General features: G+C 39.0%; 2 protein-coding genes across 2 annotated transcripts; one reads left to right on the top strand and one right to left on the bottom strand.

Moving 5' to 3' along the window:
- The first annotated feature begins 597 nt into the window (after positions 1 to 597).
- pigt (phosphatidylinositol glycan anchor biosynthesis, class T) lies at positions 598 to 9,029 on the top strand. The gene is made up of 11 exons (XM_068332278.1): positions 598 to 994; positions 2,349 to 2,526; positions 3,172 to 3,299; positions 3,427 to 3,527; positions 3,763 to 3,937; positions 4,484 to 4,581; positions 4,675 to 4,831; positions 5,211 to 5,411; positions 6,692 to 6,857; positions 7,054 to 7,137; positions 7,260 to 9,029. Exons 1-11 carry the CDS (start codon positions 604 to 606, stop codon positions 7,507 to 7,509), a joined length of 1,929 nt encoding a protein of 642 aa, XP_068188379.1. The 5' UTR covers positions 598 to 603; the 3' UTR covers positions 7,510 to 9,029.
- A 1,561-nt stretch (positions 9,030 to 10,590) lies between these two features.
- wfdc2 (WAP four-disulfide core domain 2) lies at positions 10,591 to 11,993 on the bottom strand. The gene is made up of 4 exons (XM_068340160.1): positions 11,839 to 11,993; positions 11,537 to 11,680; positions 11,252 to 11,389; positions 10,591 to 11,151 (listed from the first exon to the last, which is right to left on the bottom strand). The coding sequence occupies exons 1-4, from the start codon at positions 11,936 to 11,938 to the stop codon at positions 11,018 to 11,020; spliced, it is 516 nt and encodes a 171-aa protein (XP_068196261.1). The 5' UTR covers positions 11,939 to 11,993; the 3' UTR covers positions 10,591 to 11,017.
- Between the last annotated feature and the right edge of the window lie 5,452 nt (positions 11,994 to 17,445).

Here is a 17,445-nt window from a genome sequence, read left to right as displayed (position 1 = left end):
CGCACAGATTTATGTGATACACGGCGGCATGCTTTCACACCCAGCGATCGTTTTTATAGGGTCTGTAATTTTATTATTGGCTTTAGCAGTGAAAGCTGTGAAATCAAACAAGCATTGTTACGGACCAAATTAAACTACAGTTTTACACGGACATTACTTTAATCGGTTCATAAATTTTGATGTATCCACAGACAATAATAAATTACAATGAATACTGGGGACATTTGAATAGATTTCATTGATTGATTGATTATTTCCATTTTTCTGACGTCAATTCTCTGCAAATTATACCATGTAAGAATAATTCACAAATCGTTTTTTTTTTAAAATTTCTTAATCCATGACAGAATTTGTCAGTGCATGTGAAAAAGCGGGGCACGCAACAATCTACAATTTAATCATTACTATGATATGCGATATGTTTCAAACCTTAGGTAAAATACGACAGTTTTAATAAAGGCATGGTTTTCAGTGAGGGTATACTAAACTGGCAATATATGCTAAAAATTAGAAAATAGATTTTGTATATCCGTTTTGAAGTAGCTGATTGGCTGGTGCCTCCTATGACGTGTAGATGCGGAAGTAATTCACCGGAAAAGAAAAATGGCAGCTCCCGGATGTTGGCTATCACTTGTGTTGTTTATTCTTTTTAATTTGGCAGTGGTTAGTGTCGCAGTCAGCGGAGAAACGATACCAATTAACGGTAATAATGCTACAGCGGTTCATAATTCAGACACTGAAGCCGCAGAACAAACGGTAGCAGTGGAAGAGAGGCGGTGGGAAGAAACTCCAGCTGGAAGAGCGTCTCCGGACGATGCTGCCACCGACGAGGAGGGCGCCTCAGCCCGTGGAACCGTGGTTCCCCCAATGGTGCCGCGGGCTAGAGATGATTTTCAGGAGGAATTAGTTATCAGACCGCTGCACTCTGGAGATATTTACGCAAGCTTCCACTTTCGCACTCTGTGGGAAAGCGACTTCATGAGTAGAAACAAAGGTAAGCTAACTGTTAGCAGTCAGAAAGCACGGCACCAAATATGTATAAATATGTAAATATATATAGAAGGCATGGTTGGGGTCCACGCCTTCTGCAGGTGTTAGACCACTGGGTTTTAGATAATACCGCACTGCATGCTTCTGTCTGCTGACTGACTTTCTAGAGATGCTGACGTCTTTTTCAGTGGAGCTTGGAATCCGCTCAAAGTCATGTAACTCATCCATGGTGTTACTGTGTTTGATTGCCTGAAATACTCACCTGACCTGAGCCCTTTGCAGAATCTGTGGGTTATTGTCAAGAGGAAGAGTAGAGACGCCAGACCCCACAGTGCTGATGAGCTGAAAGCCGCTTTTAAAGCAGCCTGGGCGTCCATAACACCTCAGCAGTACCACAGGCTGAAGTTTGGCTTGTCTGTATTATAAATACTTTTTTTTAATATTTCAATATAATGTTTATCAATATGATATAGAATCTTCCACTTTCTAAATTAAATTATTATAAAAAATTAAACTTTCCAAACCAGCCCTGGTTTGTTCTGAAAAACAAAAAGCTACCCCCTTGGAGTGTTTGTGACCACGCTATCAACAGGTTAGCTATGCTAAGTAGCTTGTTTTATAAAATAAAATCATCTGAGTAATTAAAAGCTGTTTTATAGTTTACTTGAAATGTAGGAGAATGTGGAATCTCAAATTGAACATTTCAATGGGACTCAATGTGACTGTCAGCAGATGTGTTAAGACACGTTCAGTGAAATGGGTCCTGCTCTCAAATCAATCACAAAGGAAACACTTATTAGACTATTCTTCGTTGCCTGAATAAGTTTTTCCTCTTGGAGGTGCTTTAAAAACTATGTCATATAATTAATATTTTTATTGAAACTAAAATTTATTTTGACTTTTTGAAAAGAAATCATGTTCTAACCAGATAACTTGATTAAGGTGGACAGCAGAGCCCTCTTGTGGAAAAATCATAAAATTACAATTCTAAAAACTACCATTACTGTACTCAACAACATCCAGGCACCCTGGACAAGCAATCACATATTTATTAGCCTTTTAAAACGTTAGTATGCCGAAAAGTAATGACAATTGGTGTTATTACCTGCCCTGAGTGACTGTGCCTCTCTCCAGAAGACAGCACAATCATGTTTACTGCTGCACTTTAACAATAGAGCTGTGTGAATGCTGACATCTAATCTACTCTTATTTTGCAGAAACAACTTTTTAAAAAATTTGACCACATATTTAGATCTGTCATTCATAACGAGTAAAAAACTATAATTAAAAAAAAAAACTTTACATGATTTTGCTCATGTTCACTCAAAACTCTGGTATGTCCTTGCCTTGTTTTTCAGTTTCCCACTACCGCCTCTTTCCCAAGTCTCTGGGCCAGGTCATCTCAAAGTTCTCTGTGCGGGAGCTGCACATCTCCTTCACACAGGGCTACTGGAGGACCATGCAGTGGGGGCAACCGTATCAGCCGTCTCCACCTGGGGCTGAACTGTGGGTCTGGTTCCAGGACTCTGTGACAGAGTGAGTACAGCTCTCTGGAGGAAGAGCATGAGAGGTTAAATAAATCTGCTACATTTTTGGTGTTAAAACAAAAAAAGGCTCTGGTGATAACTGGTTTCAGGACTTTGTGTTAGTCATGCATGAATATCAATGCCATTTGGAGCACATCATTATGCACCATCACAAAAAGATAATTGGACTTGCTTTCATACTTTCAGTGCCTAGGCTTTCAGTAAGTTAGGGAACTTCATGATAACTGAAGTCCTTCCTACATAGAAAGAATAAATGTTTGCACATTTATAATAACGCGGTGTTTACCTTTAATGTTTCCATGGTGTAGTGAAAAACTTGCTTGGTGGAGAGGATCTCTTGCTAAATGAATCAGTTAACTCAGTAAAATAAAAAGAACAAACATTTAAAATGTCACAAAAATCAAATGAACTCCAAACATAAGCTGCAGAATGGTTATGATGAAGAAAAGCTTCAAGATACTATGTTTTATGTTTCCATTACAAAGAGAAAAAGATCAGTGTCTTAAAAGAAACTGACAGAATTACATTTCCAGTACATTTTCTGTGTTAGTCTTTTGCCTCCTCAAATTGTAGAAATGTGTAATTTGTGTGCTTTTTATTACATTTTTGTCCTGTTACTCTGCCATTTTTCTAGTGTGGATAGCACATGGAAGGAGCTGACCAATGTTTTGTCTGGGATCTTCTGTGCTTCGCTGAACTTCATTGACTCCACCAACACAGTACAGCCCAGTGCATCCTTCAAACCACTGGGTATAGTCAACGGTACAGATGGGCTCCTTCAATCTCCTTTCTCCTGTTTCCCAGTTTTTTTTAAATGAAATTACATAAATTAAAATAAAAATATAAATATACTGTAGATTAAATGTAGACTGATTGTTTTTGGTTGAAGTGACGGAGCACCGCTTCCTCCGCTATGCCACTCTCCCACGGGAGATTGTTTGCACTGAGAATTTGACACCCTGGAAGAAACTCCTGCCATGTGGATCCAAGGTAAGCCTTCACATGGATCTCTGTGTGTTTGTTTATAACTGTCTCTCTTTTAGATAAACACAACAAGTCGAACTTGGAAGGAAATATGTGCATATTGTGTATGGTCGCATACATCCATGATCTTAAGTCTGAAACTCATTTTTAAGACTTTCTTTCAGCTTTTTTTGTGATTGGTCACTACAGTGAAGTCGTTATATCCCCTCTCTCTCTTCCTGTGTTTCTGTTGTCCCTGCAGGCTGGTCTTGCTGTCCTATTGAAGTCAGAGAAACTCTTCCACAGCAGTTTTCATTCCCAGGCAGTTCACATCAGACCCGTTTGTCTGGACCAAGAATGCAAAAATCCATCTTTAGAGCTGAGGCAAACTCTGAATGTGGTCTTTGACATGTACACCTCTGCACAAGGCAAACGTGGTGAGCAAAAAGGGCTTTCTTCCTACATTCATCCAAGGGCTGAGTAATAAAATGATCTTGACACAAAATCATATTCTTTTTTTAGTCAGAAATGGGCATATTCTACCCAATATGGAAAGGGTTACACAGAATTTAAAACCAGAAAACAGATAATCAGTCCTCAGGTTTTGGCTTGTTTAAGTATTTGTCCATTTTTAGTACGTAGCATCATTTAGGCTTCATGTGAATAAAGTAGGATGGATGATCTGGAAAGAAGGAATAAAGGTGTTTCACCTAGGGAAGGAAAATAACTTTTGCTTTTGAAGAACTGCTCCTCACTCAAACAGCCGACCGAAGTCAGGAACAACAACCCACATTTATCTATTAGCGCAATAAAAGGGAGATTGAATAATTAATTAATCAAATACTTATTGTTATTCATAGTAAGTTGCTTACCCATTTTTTGTGGTTTCTTTATTTATTTTTCCTGTAATTAATCCTAAGTTTAAGTTAAGTGTTCACATTTGTTGCATGTCTCGTGAGTAAACTTTCTGCTTGTTCCTTCAGAGTGGTCTCTGTTTAAGATGTTCTCCCGGACTCTGACAGAAGCTTGTCCTCTGGCCTCATCTAGTAAAATTTATGTTGACATCACCGCCGACACTCAGGTGGGATTCCTACATCGTCTATATCCACGTTAAAGCCCAATCTAGTTTTGTTGCGTGTGTGTGATATGAGTATGACAATTTTAACTCATTCAGGGGGAGCAGATTGAGGTGAGCCCGGCCACTCCTCTGCTGAGCCAGAATGTGGTGCTGGGAGACCGAAGAACCTTTTCTGTCTACGATCTGACCCAACCAGTCACCTTCGGCACTGTGCGCTCCCTCAACCTACTGATACGGTGGAAGGCCAGTGAAGGTGAATAAGAACAACGTGCGATTTTTTAAATATGTATTAGCTGTAGCTGTTTGTCTTATTTGGTTCGCTTGTGTCTCACACATAAGTGTCAACCTTTCAATCATGATTTAAGAACCCTTTACATTATTCCATATTGATTTTCTGGCCAATGAAGTTGCTGTTTATTTTTTGGCTACCTGTTCTACACTAACCTATAAATTTTTGGTGATACTTGTTTAGTCAAATATTTTTAACACATTCAGGAAGACGAACAGACTGGAGTTCTAATTTGTAAAGACCGCTCAGTCAATCATCAGATTCTATATCTTATACATGTGAACATTGTTTTTCCCACATGGTTGCTCTTAAACCTTTCTGTCTATTCCTCACTCATCTGTAGGTGACATGCTGCGCCCCCTCCTCCATGCTGAGCGTTATGTGGCCGGTTATGGGCTGCAAACCGGAGAGATTCACACAATGATGTACAACAACCACCCCTACAGGTCTTACCCAGTACTGCTGCTGGAATCGGTGCCTTGGTATCTTCGTCTCTACATTCACACCTTGACCGTCACTAGTAAGGCAAAGGACAACAAGCCCAGTAAGTTGCTTCAGGAAAGCAGAGCTAAATGAATGTGTGTAACTTAAAATGATGAAGTGGCTGAAATGAACAACTATCAACAGTGACTGTTTAAAAGTAGACTGTTTGCACAACAGGATTGTATGTCTTCCTTTTAAGTTTAAAATAACATTAGAACGTAGGAGTGTAGATGTTGTAATGTTTTTTAACTTTAAAGTAATCTTTTATCCAGGGTTACAATTGTACTCCTTGATGATTCAGTTGTGTTTTTATACAACCTCTCAAAAGTTTGGACTCACCATCAAAACTAATGGTTTTCTGTATTTTTATGACCGTTTACATTTTAGATTTTGACTGATGGATGGATGGATGGATGGGTGGGTGGGTGGGTGGATGGATGGATGCTTTATTGATCCCGGAGGAAATCGTACGTCGACTGTGGTTGTCTGTAATTCAGCTGATTGATTCCTGTCATGATGTGGATTGTAAGAGTTGTCAAATAGGGCTGTCAACTGTGTAACCAACCTGACTTGTGAGCAACACAACTGATGTACCAACCCCTTTAGGAAGGCAAGAAAATCAACAAATGAACCAAATGTAAACCAGGTGATTGCCTCATGTAGCTCATTGTGAGAAAGCCAAGGGTTTACAAAGATGTCTCAAAAGCAAAGGGTGTCTACTTAGAGGAATGTAAAATATATTAGGAATTCTTTCAAAATTTTTGTTTGCCAATTTTTCTTGTTTTGTAGTTTTGATGTATTCAATTAGAATCTACAATGTAGAAATTAACAAAAATAAAAAAAAGAAACATTAAATGAAATACCTTTGACCTGTAGTGTATATAAATTGCTGTTTTAATTTGATGAGTAAAACATGCTTGACTTTCCAAATGTTCCTACAGAAATGGTTTTCTTGTATTTTAATGCAATGTCTTCTTTTCACCAGAGGGGGGCGAACGTGAGCCATATTTCATAAATGTAGTTGATGATTGTACTTTTTCCTGCTCAACTTGTTTTGTTCTATCTTTGTGCTTTGATAATACTGTATATCTATTTTTCTTTTTATCAAACAAAGGCTAGTTATGCAGATACATCACATTTTGTATATATACAACTTTATAATTATACTGCCATGTTGATCTAGGACTCAGGAAGAAGTCTTCTTGTGTTTCAATGTAACCTTCCTGGTTAAAGAAAGGACAAATAAAATAAGATAAATGCACGTAGAACTTTGAAAAACTACAAAGGACTATGGATAAACATTAGAATCGTTGATTCTTTAACTTTATCTTCTTCCTCTAGGCTATATCCACTACCAGCCTTCTAAAGACAGAGTGAGGCCCCATCTGCTGGAAATGCTGATCCAGCTGCCTCCCAATTCGGTCACAGAGGTCACCGTTCAGTTTGAGAGGGCGCTTCTCAAGTGGACTGAATACACCCCTGATCCCAACCATGGCTTCTATGTCGGGTATGCTAGTAGAGATGTCTTCAGACAAGAAGCAACACACGTGTTACGTCTGTCAATTCAAGAAATTGTTAATAATGAATTTGGTTGAGGGTGTGTCAGCAGATGAGAATTCTGCCAAAGGGTTTTTTATTCTTAAATGTTTTTTTTCCTTTCTTTGTGGTTTTCAAATTCTAAAATTAATTTCCTGAACACTTAGGTCTTCAGTGATCAGCTCTCTTGTGCCGAGTGTAGTTGCCATGAATACAAACATCACAGAGGAACGCCCACTTTTCAGTAACTTGTAAGTATTGACTTGTTTCTTTTTGTGGGACAATGCTAGCTGTTGCTACCTGCTCATTCATTGATTTGATCTCCAGTATAGAAATATTTTCTGGAAAGGCTGACAATTTTAATTTTTCTCAGTTTTCCCTGTAAAGAGGAGTCCAGCTACTTTGTACGCATCTACACAGAGCCTCTGCTGGTAAACCTGCCCACTCCAGATTTCAGCATGCCTTATAACGTCATCTGTTTGACCTGCACTGTGGTGGCAGTGGGCTACGGCTCCCTCTATAACCTACTCACCCGGAGTTTCCAGGTAGAAGAGCCCAGCCCAGGATTGGCCAAATGGATAGCCAACTACATTCGCAAGCTGAGGGGTGTACCGCCACTGTGAGGCTGGAAGGGATTCCCACTTAGTTCTATTTGTACAAAGGAAGTTTTCTTTTTGGTGAAGGCACTGATTACATGACAAATTCAGGGAGAAATTGAGACTGGCAGACGTGTGAATGTTGAATGATAAAAATGGGCAACTTTAAAGTTTTTGCTTTGGTTTGTCTTCAGGATGAGTTCCTGCTGGCCCAGGATATTGTATGAACTTACTGACATTTGTTCACTACTATGTTATTAAACAAGTAGCGGCAACCAAAGCTGTGCATGTGCACTGTAGTTGAAACTACATCAGACTGTGTTTGGTTTGTTTTTGTTCTGTGGATGTTTTTAGGCCACAACTCAAATACATCCTAAAGCAGACCTGAGTTTTGTGAGGTATTGTGTTCCTGTGAGGAGACTGTGGTATAATTTCCACAGGTATGAACCTAAGTGAAGAACACTTGATGTCCTCAAGTCTCAGAGCTTGGAAGGGGGAGGTTTGCACACATTTGTCTGCCTTCCTGACCTGTTGAGCGCTACCTCCCTGCCAGGAAAGACAAACTAACATTTTCCTTAAAGCTCCGATAAGGAAACTGGATGTTAGTTTCCTAACTAACTGTATACCATACCAGCTTGGTATCCTGGTATGGTATCCAGCCATACTAGGATACCAAGCTACCAAGTTTATCACATCCAACCCTAAATTAACACCGCATCAAACTTTAATTATGAAACTTTATGCTTCCTCTGGAGGGCAGCTCCTCTCTCTCCCACTAGAGCGATTCTTTCGTGTGTTTTTTTGTACTGCTTGTAAGTCTGAGAGGACTTTAATTTCATCTGTGCTGTATGTCGTGCATATATGGTACATTTGACAAGAAAGTTGACTTTGGATTTCATCTCTTTATTGAATGGTTGCGGACTCATTTGTGTTATCTGATAATATTTCTAATGTTTTTAATATTTATATAGAAATTTTTACCAAAACTCCAATTTAAAAAAAAATTGAGTGTTGGAAGTAAACATGACCAATGAAATGTCTCTTTTCCAACTTATTCTGTTTGCACTTGGGTGGGTTGGATGTGTGTTTGAATGTTGATAACTGTCAGCTGTACACTCCATGGCAAAAAAAAGGGAAAGTGAAGTAACCTCTATTTCTTCTTTCTGTGCAGTTACTTTGTTTTACTAAAGCAAATCGTGTGACAATAAAATATGAGTACAGTTGTGTGTAAGTATGTTTACATTTTTTTGTCTTTTTTTGTTTAATTGTTTAATAGACTTTATGTGAAAGTTAATCATTTAATCACTAATTTAATGTACCTACATGCATACGCACAGGACAGTACACGGGTGTGTTAACATGTGAAGTACAGTTTTTGTGAATTCAAAAAATCACATGTCAGGCTAATGGACTCATGAACCTATTGAGCTCAGAATCGCTCCAGATTTTTGTCCTGCTTAGGTCAGGGGATAAACGTTGAAGGTCTCCCTATCAGTGAGAAACATGGTGTAGGAATGATGTGGGTGTGTTGTCTGTATCTGGTGAGAGATATAAAAAAAATCTGTTAATGAGAAGAAGTACCCTGTTATATTTCTGAAAGTTTTTCATGTAAGTCTGTTTTTTTTATTTAAATGAAAAGTCCATACTTTAATTCATTAGATGGTCCCCATTACTTGTTTCGGACGAGGATTGGCATCCCTGCTCTTTGCGATGTCAAAATAGATATATACTTTATTAATCCCGGAAAAAATTGCACATATCCACTGCTCAGGCATTACATAATGAATAAATACTGAATGAAAAAAACACTGACACCAAAGGACATAACACAAGACATACACAACATTAGCAGACACATGTAGCATTAACAGGACATATGCTAAATTGTCACTAAAATACAAACAGTATAAAATTAACAAAAATAAAAAGTGCAAGTGAAAATTAGCAGGAGGCCCACATGGTGGGTAAGGTACACCCCTCTTACAATGTAAGGCATCACTTTCCAATATCACAACATCTAATATCTAATATCTATCTCACAATAGTCAAAAATATAAGGCGTCACTAATATCAAAACATCACAACACCTTGGCCCCACTACACTGCAGGACAGGCTGACATCTCTTCCCCTCCATTCAACCGCATGCAGACCTCGCCACCTCCCCCCCCGCTCCTCCTGAGAGAGTCATTGTACCCCCTGATGGCACGGGGCACGAAGGAGGACCTCAGCCTGTCTGTGGAGGCGCTGTGTGACAGCAGTCTGCCGCTGAAGGAATTTGCTTATACAATTTTTTAAAAATACATTTAACTGAACAGGGAATAGCACTTTTGATTGGAAATATTTTTTTTCAAATTAATGGCTAAACAGATCTGTCACTTTATTCAAGCGATTACCTTTGGCTGAATGTTTGCAGCTCTAAGCTACCCTAAAGCTTGATGCCCACAATTTTGTGTCAACAAACTTGGGCCCCACTTCTGGCAGGCAGGGTGAACAAACACAGACGTCTCTGTATTTAGCCAGTCAGCGTCTCTTAACTCTGCCCGTTTGGTTACAGCACGGAACAGATACAAAGGGAAAGGAGCAGCATTCCACATAAATGATGTTTCAATCTGGTCAAACTGTGTCATCAGACGAAGACCGCTCCGCTGGCTCAGGCCTGTCTACATTTCATATCCATCAGTGGCTCTCTGTGACACAGCCTTCAGTTTGTTTAGCTTTCAGTTGCTATTACAGTATTTTCCTCACTATAAGGCTCGCCTAAAAGCCTTTAATTTTATGAAAAACCAACAGTGTACCTTATAATCCAGTGCGAAAACCGTTTTAAAATAGGCCATTCATTGAAGGTGTGCCTTATAGTCCAGTGTGCCTCATAGTGTGGAAAATACTATAGTTATTAGCTAGACGTCAACACATTGAGTCAATTGCAAACGAGATGTTGCTGTAGATGTAAAAGGCATTCCTATGTAAAACCTCTTTAAATATTAATTTCCTGCTTATAAGTAACTTTCCATACTCATCCATACTCATACTCATACTCATTCCCCCTAGGCATTCCTCTAAAAAACAACATGGGCATCCAGCAAATGAAATGCACAACTCGTTTTCTAGGTTTCAAGAAACGTTTATTAAATACAGTTGTTATTGTTGTTAAATACTATGAAACTAAATTTGAAGTTTATTACCATTGAAAAGTTCCAGACCACAGATATGTTTTCATTGTCACTTCTTTCAAAGAACATAATACAATGTGAAGTATAATGTACAAAGTAGTACTTTACTACTGAAGCACACAATCAAAAATAATCAAATCTTTGTACGCACTGAAAGTAAAAGAACATAAACAATTATTAACTGATTGTTAATTAGAACACTTAACTTTTGTTTAAGATTAGTCTTTATGCAAATTGATGCCCAAACACTGGGACAAGGTGTGTTGCTATAGAGCTTGAATGGAGAAGAAGAACATATACTTTCTCATCACTCCATCAATTTCTGCATTGACCCCATGAAGTACAGCTGAATCTGTCTGACCAATCAGCACGGCTTTCTGCAGGCATGGCCGCAAGTTGTCTTGCAGCACTTCTGCTGCTCTGGACACTGGCCATCGTGATAGCAGAACTCAGCACATATGGAGACTCCCTGGGGCAGAGGGCAGCGGCCTGGCTTCACTGAGGCGTCAAAGAGAGAAAACATGGTTGGAGAATACTCCTGCATGTCAAAAATCAAACATACACCCTGCTGGATTTAGTGTTTGGTGGGGTTTGACACCTTTGTGTGGGGTAACACAGTCATGTCCACATCCATTGTGGCAGCACTTCTCCTCATTGGGGCAGTCGTTGTCATCAGAGCAGAATTCAGCACAATGCCCAAAGCCGACGGTCCTGGATGGACACACTCCTGGCTTTTCTGAAACCACAAGAGAGATGAGATTATCACATGCAGAGAAGTAACACAATTCAAAAATCAAGCAACATTTAAAACCTTTTTTCTCATATCTGAGAAGACACCAAACCTCTAACAGCTGCTAACTAGAGAGAACGTTGTGGCACATACTGAAAGCAGGAGGGACGCAGACAGCTCTGCCGTTATAGACACAACATTTGTGGTCAGCATGACAGTCTGCATCGCACTCACAGCGCGTCTGTGATGGAGTAACCATCAGAAGACGTGGGCAGTGGCCTGGCTTTGTGAGAGAAGCTGTGAGCGAAGGAGAAAAGTAAAATGATCAGCTGTAAAGCCCCTAGTTTTTTTCATAAAGTATGGAACAAGCACACTTGTACTAATTTCAGTGTGAACACTAAAGTAGAAGATTACAAATCAAACACAGAGACCTTCTTAGTCTAAAACAAACTTACCTGTTAAAATTCCATCAGCTTCTACAGGTACAACTATGTTGATGTGCACAAATACACTGAGTGTTATCAGTGCACACACAACAGAGCAGCGTTTCTCCATATTAAGTTCTTGCACACAAGAATGTGCTCCTTTTGGGACAAATATACCAGCACAGGACTTGGAGGCTGTACTAACGCCCCAGTCAGAGGAGGCTGGGTCCTGGTGCCTGTCGGCTTCATCCTCCCTCATCTTGAACTTCTGACGAACATCAGATACTCTTCCCATTCAGCTGCTTTGAATGCAGTTTGGGTAAAACTTATTGACAGATAGGGTTTATTTGTATTTTGAATTCCACAAATGAAGAAATGTGTTTATTGTTTCTGTTTACAGGATTACTCAAAAAGTAGACACATTTCAATAAAGTTTTGGAGAGTAAGTGATCCATGGGGGGAAAAAATCCACAATTACTTTACAGAGTTCTTTGTCTTTGTGGGATAGGATGAGAAGGTTCTAACTTTTATAATGATGCCTATAAATTATGAAATTTCTTACATTATACTAACTACCACATCTGAACCTGATCTGGATCCAAGGGATATTCCAGATCTTGTGATCTTGAATGTGAATCAATAATTCTATAAAATTTACAGTAAATATAAAACTGCTTGGTGACTCAAAAACTATTTGTCAGACCTTTGAGGGAGGATTGTCCACATAATAACGAAGGACTTATTAACTTTAGGAGTTAATCCAGGTAAAGGGGCAGATTTTTAGATTCTTTGTGCTGAGGCTTTTAAGCATCTGCTAGAATGATCAAAATCAATAATTTATTAGTATAATCTCATATTCTGCTCCTTGTCTTTCCTCTGTGACTGTTACATCTGTAGTTTGCAGGGAAAAAAAGTCATGAAATTCTTTTGTCACAGTGGTTGATGCCCTTAGGTTTAGAAACAAAACCATCCAGTCAGCATCTTTAACAGAAAAAGAGCCATGCTTACTAAACTAAGAAAAAATGTCAGGTTTACTGTGACCGCTTGTTCTTGATTTTAGATGAGTCTGACTGGACTCCCTTTGCCGAGAAACCAGACTGCTTATGTCATTCAGTCCTCCTGATCCTGATAAGATGGTGCCAGTGCATGCAATCCGATGCGCCAGGTCATTGTGTACTAGCACAGAACAGTTCATTAAAGAGTCAACCAACGTATTTATAATCTCTTTTTATGTCATTCAAAATATTTCCACTGACTGGTCATCAGTTTGATTTTAGATCTGTCTAAATTCTTCAATACTATTCATTCATTTCTACCGTTTCATCCGCCGTAGCGGGTCACGGGGAGCTGGAGCCTAACTCAGCTGACATATGGCGTGAGGCGGGGGACACTCCAGGCACGACGCCAGTGCACCATGGAGCCACACACACACACACACACACACACACACACACACACACACACACACACACACACACACACACACACACACACACACACACACACACACACACACACACACACACACACACACACACACACACACACACACACACACACACACAGTAAGTACGCTCATGTGTTTATTGTCTCTAAAACCAAACTGCATGATGTTACAGAGATGGATGCTTTTTGAGATGCAGTTCCACCAACAACCTCTGGATGGGGCTCACTACCTGAGAATCTGACTCGTTCTCCATTTTTCATTTTGTATTGACCAATCTGAACATTATTACTGAAGTATAATATGTTCTCTTGTATAATAATTTTAAAGCCCAAACACTTACTTCCTAGTCATTGTTTTGATTCAATATTATATCAGTTAAAATTCAAAATGATAAAAATTTGATAATATTCAACAATTCTTTGGTTTGATTCTGATCATTTTACTGGGACATTTTTTTCAGGGTCTCTCCTGTGTTGCAGTGCAGTGTAAATGTATTCTGTCTGGGTTTGATTTGACTGACAGACATCCCCTGAACTCCAGTGTGAAGAATCCAGCGGGTTATTATACAAGGTGCAGCGAGGAGTGGGGAGTGATTTCACCCCAGGAGTGGAAAGGCCATGCAATTTACATGTCCAATCGCTCCCTTACAGCGATCTAGTTTTGTTTCTTTTCTTTTTATTTGTTGATGAAATATTACTTTCACACAATGTCAGAAATATCGGACACTTTCAAAGGTGTAGTATGTTTGTATGTTTCCATAAACACGTATGTTCAGAACTTATGTGCTGTAAAAGAGGCTGCAGTATTTTCATATATTGGTGGTTTTATAATGCATCCCTGTCACAATAAACCTTACAGACACCTTGCTCTTTCTCCTTTCCCTCCCTCTCTATTTCTCCATTTTCCTTTTTTCCCCCCTTGTCCTTGGGAATTCAATCATAGAATAATGTTACTGGAAACCTTTCCTCTATGTATTCATGCAACAAGGCTGGGCTACCGGGTGTTATTGTGTGTCCTTGAAATGATGTAGATGCTATCAGTTTCACTGCTGGCTGTGAATGCTGAACATGTGAATGAGGAGATGGAAAGATGGTTCAGTATAACTGTAAGTAAAAGTTAGAGCACATATGGTGATGACTGAAGTGGTGGACTGCCTGTGCCTTTTCTATTGTTTCCACAGTAGGCTGGTGGATGGAAGATGGATAAAACAACAGCAAACAGATATGCTTGCATTAGGAAAGGGAAAGTACGGCTGACGTGAACTAAAATGAAGTTGCATCAGCAAATATTAATATTTGACTGCAGTTTTTCAGCATGACTGGATCTGGAAAATTCAATAGCTACTTCCTGTGTGACACCTTACAGATAACAGCAAATTTTAAAGCCAATTATTCTTTTGAAGTTATGAGAAACTGTCTGCAGACATATTTTAGTTACATTGAATGTGCAGAAAACATCGGGTTTGGAAACAAATTACAGTGTAATACATAAGTCTCTGTGCTAAAATTACATGACAAACAAGATAAATGGACATAATTCCCTACCTTGTGCTCCTTTTGTTTCCAGAATGACCAAACACAAGTTCAAACACCACCCTTTGACCTCAAGGCTCCTCCCAACTGGGCTCCCATTATCAATCATATATTGTATTGTGCATTAACCTGCCATTGACCTCTGCATGCTAAACCCAATTGCCATATCATTTCCTCCACAATGTTCTACTCTTAGTTATCTTCCCATGACTGAATCAGATTTTGTGCCCTCAAGCGTCAAAAAGTCTAAAATGACTGCTAGGATGGAGGGATGTGGGGTCGGAGGACATCTCATCTAAATCTCATCTAAAAATGAGATCTGAGGTAGAAGTTGCATCAATGAAAAGAAAAAGGACTTTCTTCTTTCATCCTGTCTCGCATGACAGACATTTCAGTTTCTAGTTTTTATTTTCCCAATGAACCAGTTAATTTTTTGAAACATTTAGCTCTTTAGAAAACTCCCCTCTGACGCTTATAATGTCCCTGATTACCTCTTACTGGATTTAGCAATTATTATGTTTGTTATTATGACCAAATACACTTGACCAATGCTCCCCCTATTTAACCAACTAATACAGAAAATAATGATAATCCCATAATAATATCTTGAGTGCATAATAATGCTAATACTGCTAATGATGAAGCATGCTAAGAAATCCTTCCCTGTCATCCCATTGTCTCCAATGGAGAAGGAGGTGGCCCCCACGGCCCCTTGGGAGATCTGTAATGTATTCAGCCAGTCCTTGGGAGTAAAATGAAAACAAATGTGGTGTAATAAAGGAGAGAAGATGAAGCGATTCTGTGATGATGCTCTCCACCAGCCTTATAAATCAAAATAAAACTGGAGCAGGTCATATGTGCCCCCACCCTCACTGGGCACACACACCTACATATCAATGTATACATTCTCTCTCTCTCTCTCTCTCTCTCTCTCTCTCTCTCTCTCTCTCTCTCTCTCTCTCTCTCTCTCTCTCTCCACACACACACACACACACACACACACACACACACACACACACACACACACACACACACACACACACACACACACACACACACACACACACACACACACACACACACACTTGTGCCTGCATGCTAATACAGGACTGGGGGAAGAAGAAAATGAATGCAGATAGTTATAGAGCATAAGAATAAAATCTGTATTTGTCTATTTGTAGACAACATATTTCCATGCCTTAACATATTTACTAGCATAACTTTTTACATCAAATGTTACTGTAGTTTACACTCCATCTACATCTGATTTAATGGAGTTAGGTTTAAGTTTTAATGAAATGTTTCCATTCATAATATTCATGCATTTTATATATTAGTGTGCTATGAATGTGTAAAGATATTTTACCCACATTATATTCTAAGTAGTGTAAATCAAAGCAACACATGACTTAACTGTGGTGGTCAAAGCAGGTAGTCATTTTTCTGACTTATATTTCTTTAGAGGAACGAGGTAGATAGATATTCCAATAATTCAAAATAAGTGAGGGAGAAGTTAAAATCATTTGAATAAAAGAACAAATATCTATTTCCTCTTTAATTTTCCCAATCATTTAGATTTTTCTAAATTCCCAATTTGAAAAACCAAAACAAAGCTGTTAGTGCTATTAACAACTGAAGCCGAAGCCAGTGGTTCTACCTCCGTCACTCCATAGGGGACGCTGTGGTGTCAGTGTATTTACTGTATGAAGTCAGTGGTTGAAAACAGACAGCAGGCTTGGTGGACATACATTTGCGGCAATCATTATACAGAAATTCCAAAATATTAAAATTGGAAAAAAGAAAAATGACGGTCTGGATTTGAAGCATGAAGAGTCAGTCATTTATTGCTGTATGATTGGGCTTGATTCAAAAATTGTCCTCCTCATATACGTGTGGTGCTTCAGGTTTTGAGGTCAATAAGAAGAGGTGATTTTTTTTCTTTTTGTATTACCATTATGAAATACACTCCTTCAATCCCTTTCAACCCTGCAAACTTTGAAGATGGATTTGAGACTTTCTCTGACAAGGTGGCTGCTTATTACGCAGATAAAGAATAGTGAACAGAGAGCACAATAAATAATTGATGCCTAATAAGTTGAGAGGGAGCGCGCAGGGGCTCCATTTTTTATTTTCGGCCAAAGAATAGAGAAAGCCTCCTGAGTTGTTTATTTCCTCCATCCTTACTCTCTTTCATGTCCTTCTCATTTTACGAGCCATGAGTCAACACAGCACACGTAAATGATATTTTGACACACAGAGCCATGAATAATGCATTTGAATTTACTTTTATGCCAGAGTCAGACCCCTCTCAGCACCCTTTCTCTACCTCCCCATCTCTCTTTACTTTCTTCTTGTTCCTCCCATCCTCTTAGTACCCACCCCCTTCCTCACAATGCAATCCTCCTCTACTTTTTTTCCTCTTCCCCTTTTCAAAAGTTGAAAGTAAAGACTGACTAACCTGCTTGCTACTGATTTATTATTGGCTGACATGAGGAAAGTATAGGAGAAAAAGAAATGAAGAAACGTGAATGAACAGGGATTTTAGTGAGATTTAAGGGCGATTATGTTCAGAGTGACATTTCATCTCTTCTGAAAAACTAGGCATTGTAAAAGTAGAAAAGTATTTTACCCATGTCACTTTACACCAGCTAATGAAGG

The sequence above is a fragment of the Antennarius striatus genome, chromosome 2 (assembly GCF_040054535.1).
Source record: "Antennarius striatus isolate MH-2024 chromosome 2, ASM4005453v1, whole genome shotgun sequence".
NCBI lineage: Eukaryota > Metazoa > Chordata > Actinopteri > Lophiiformes > Antennariidae > Antennarius > Antennarius striatus.
This window is presented reverse-complemented; position numbering and strand designations above follow the sequence as displayed.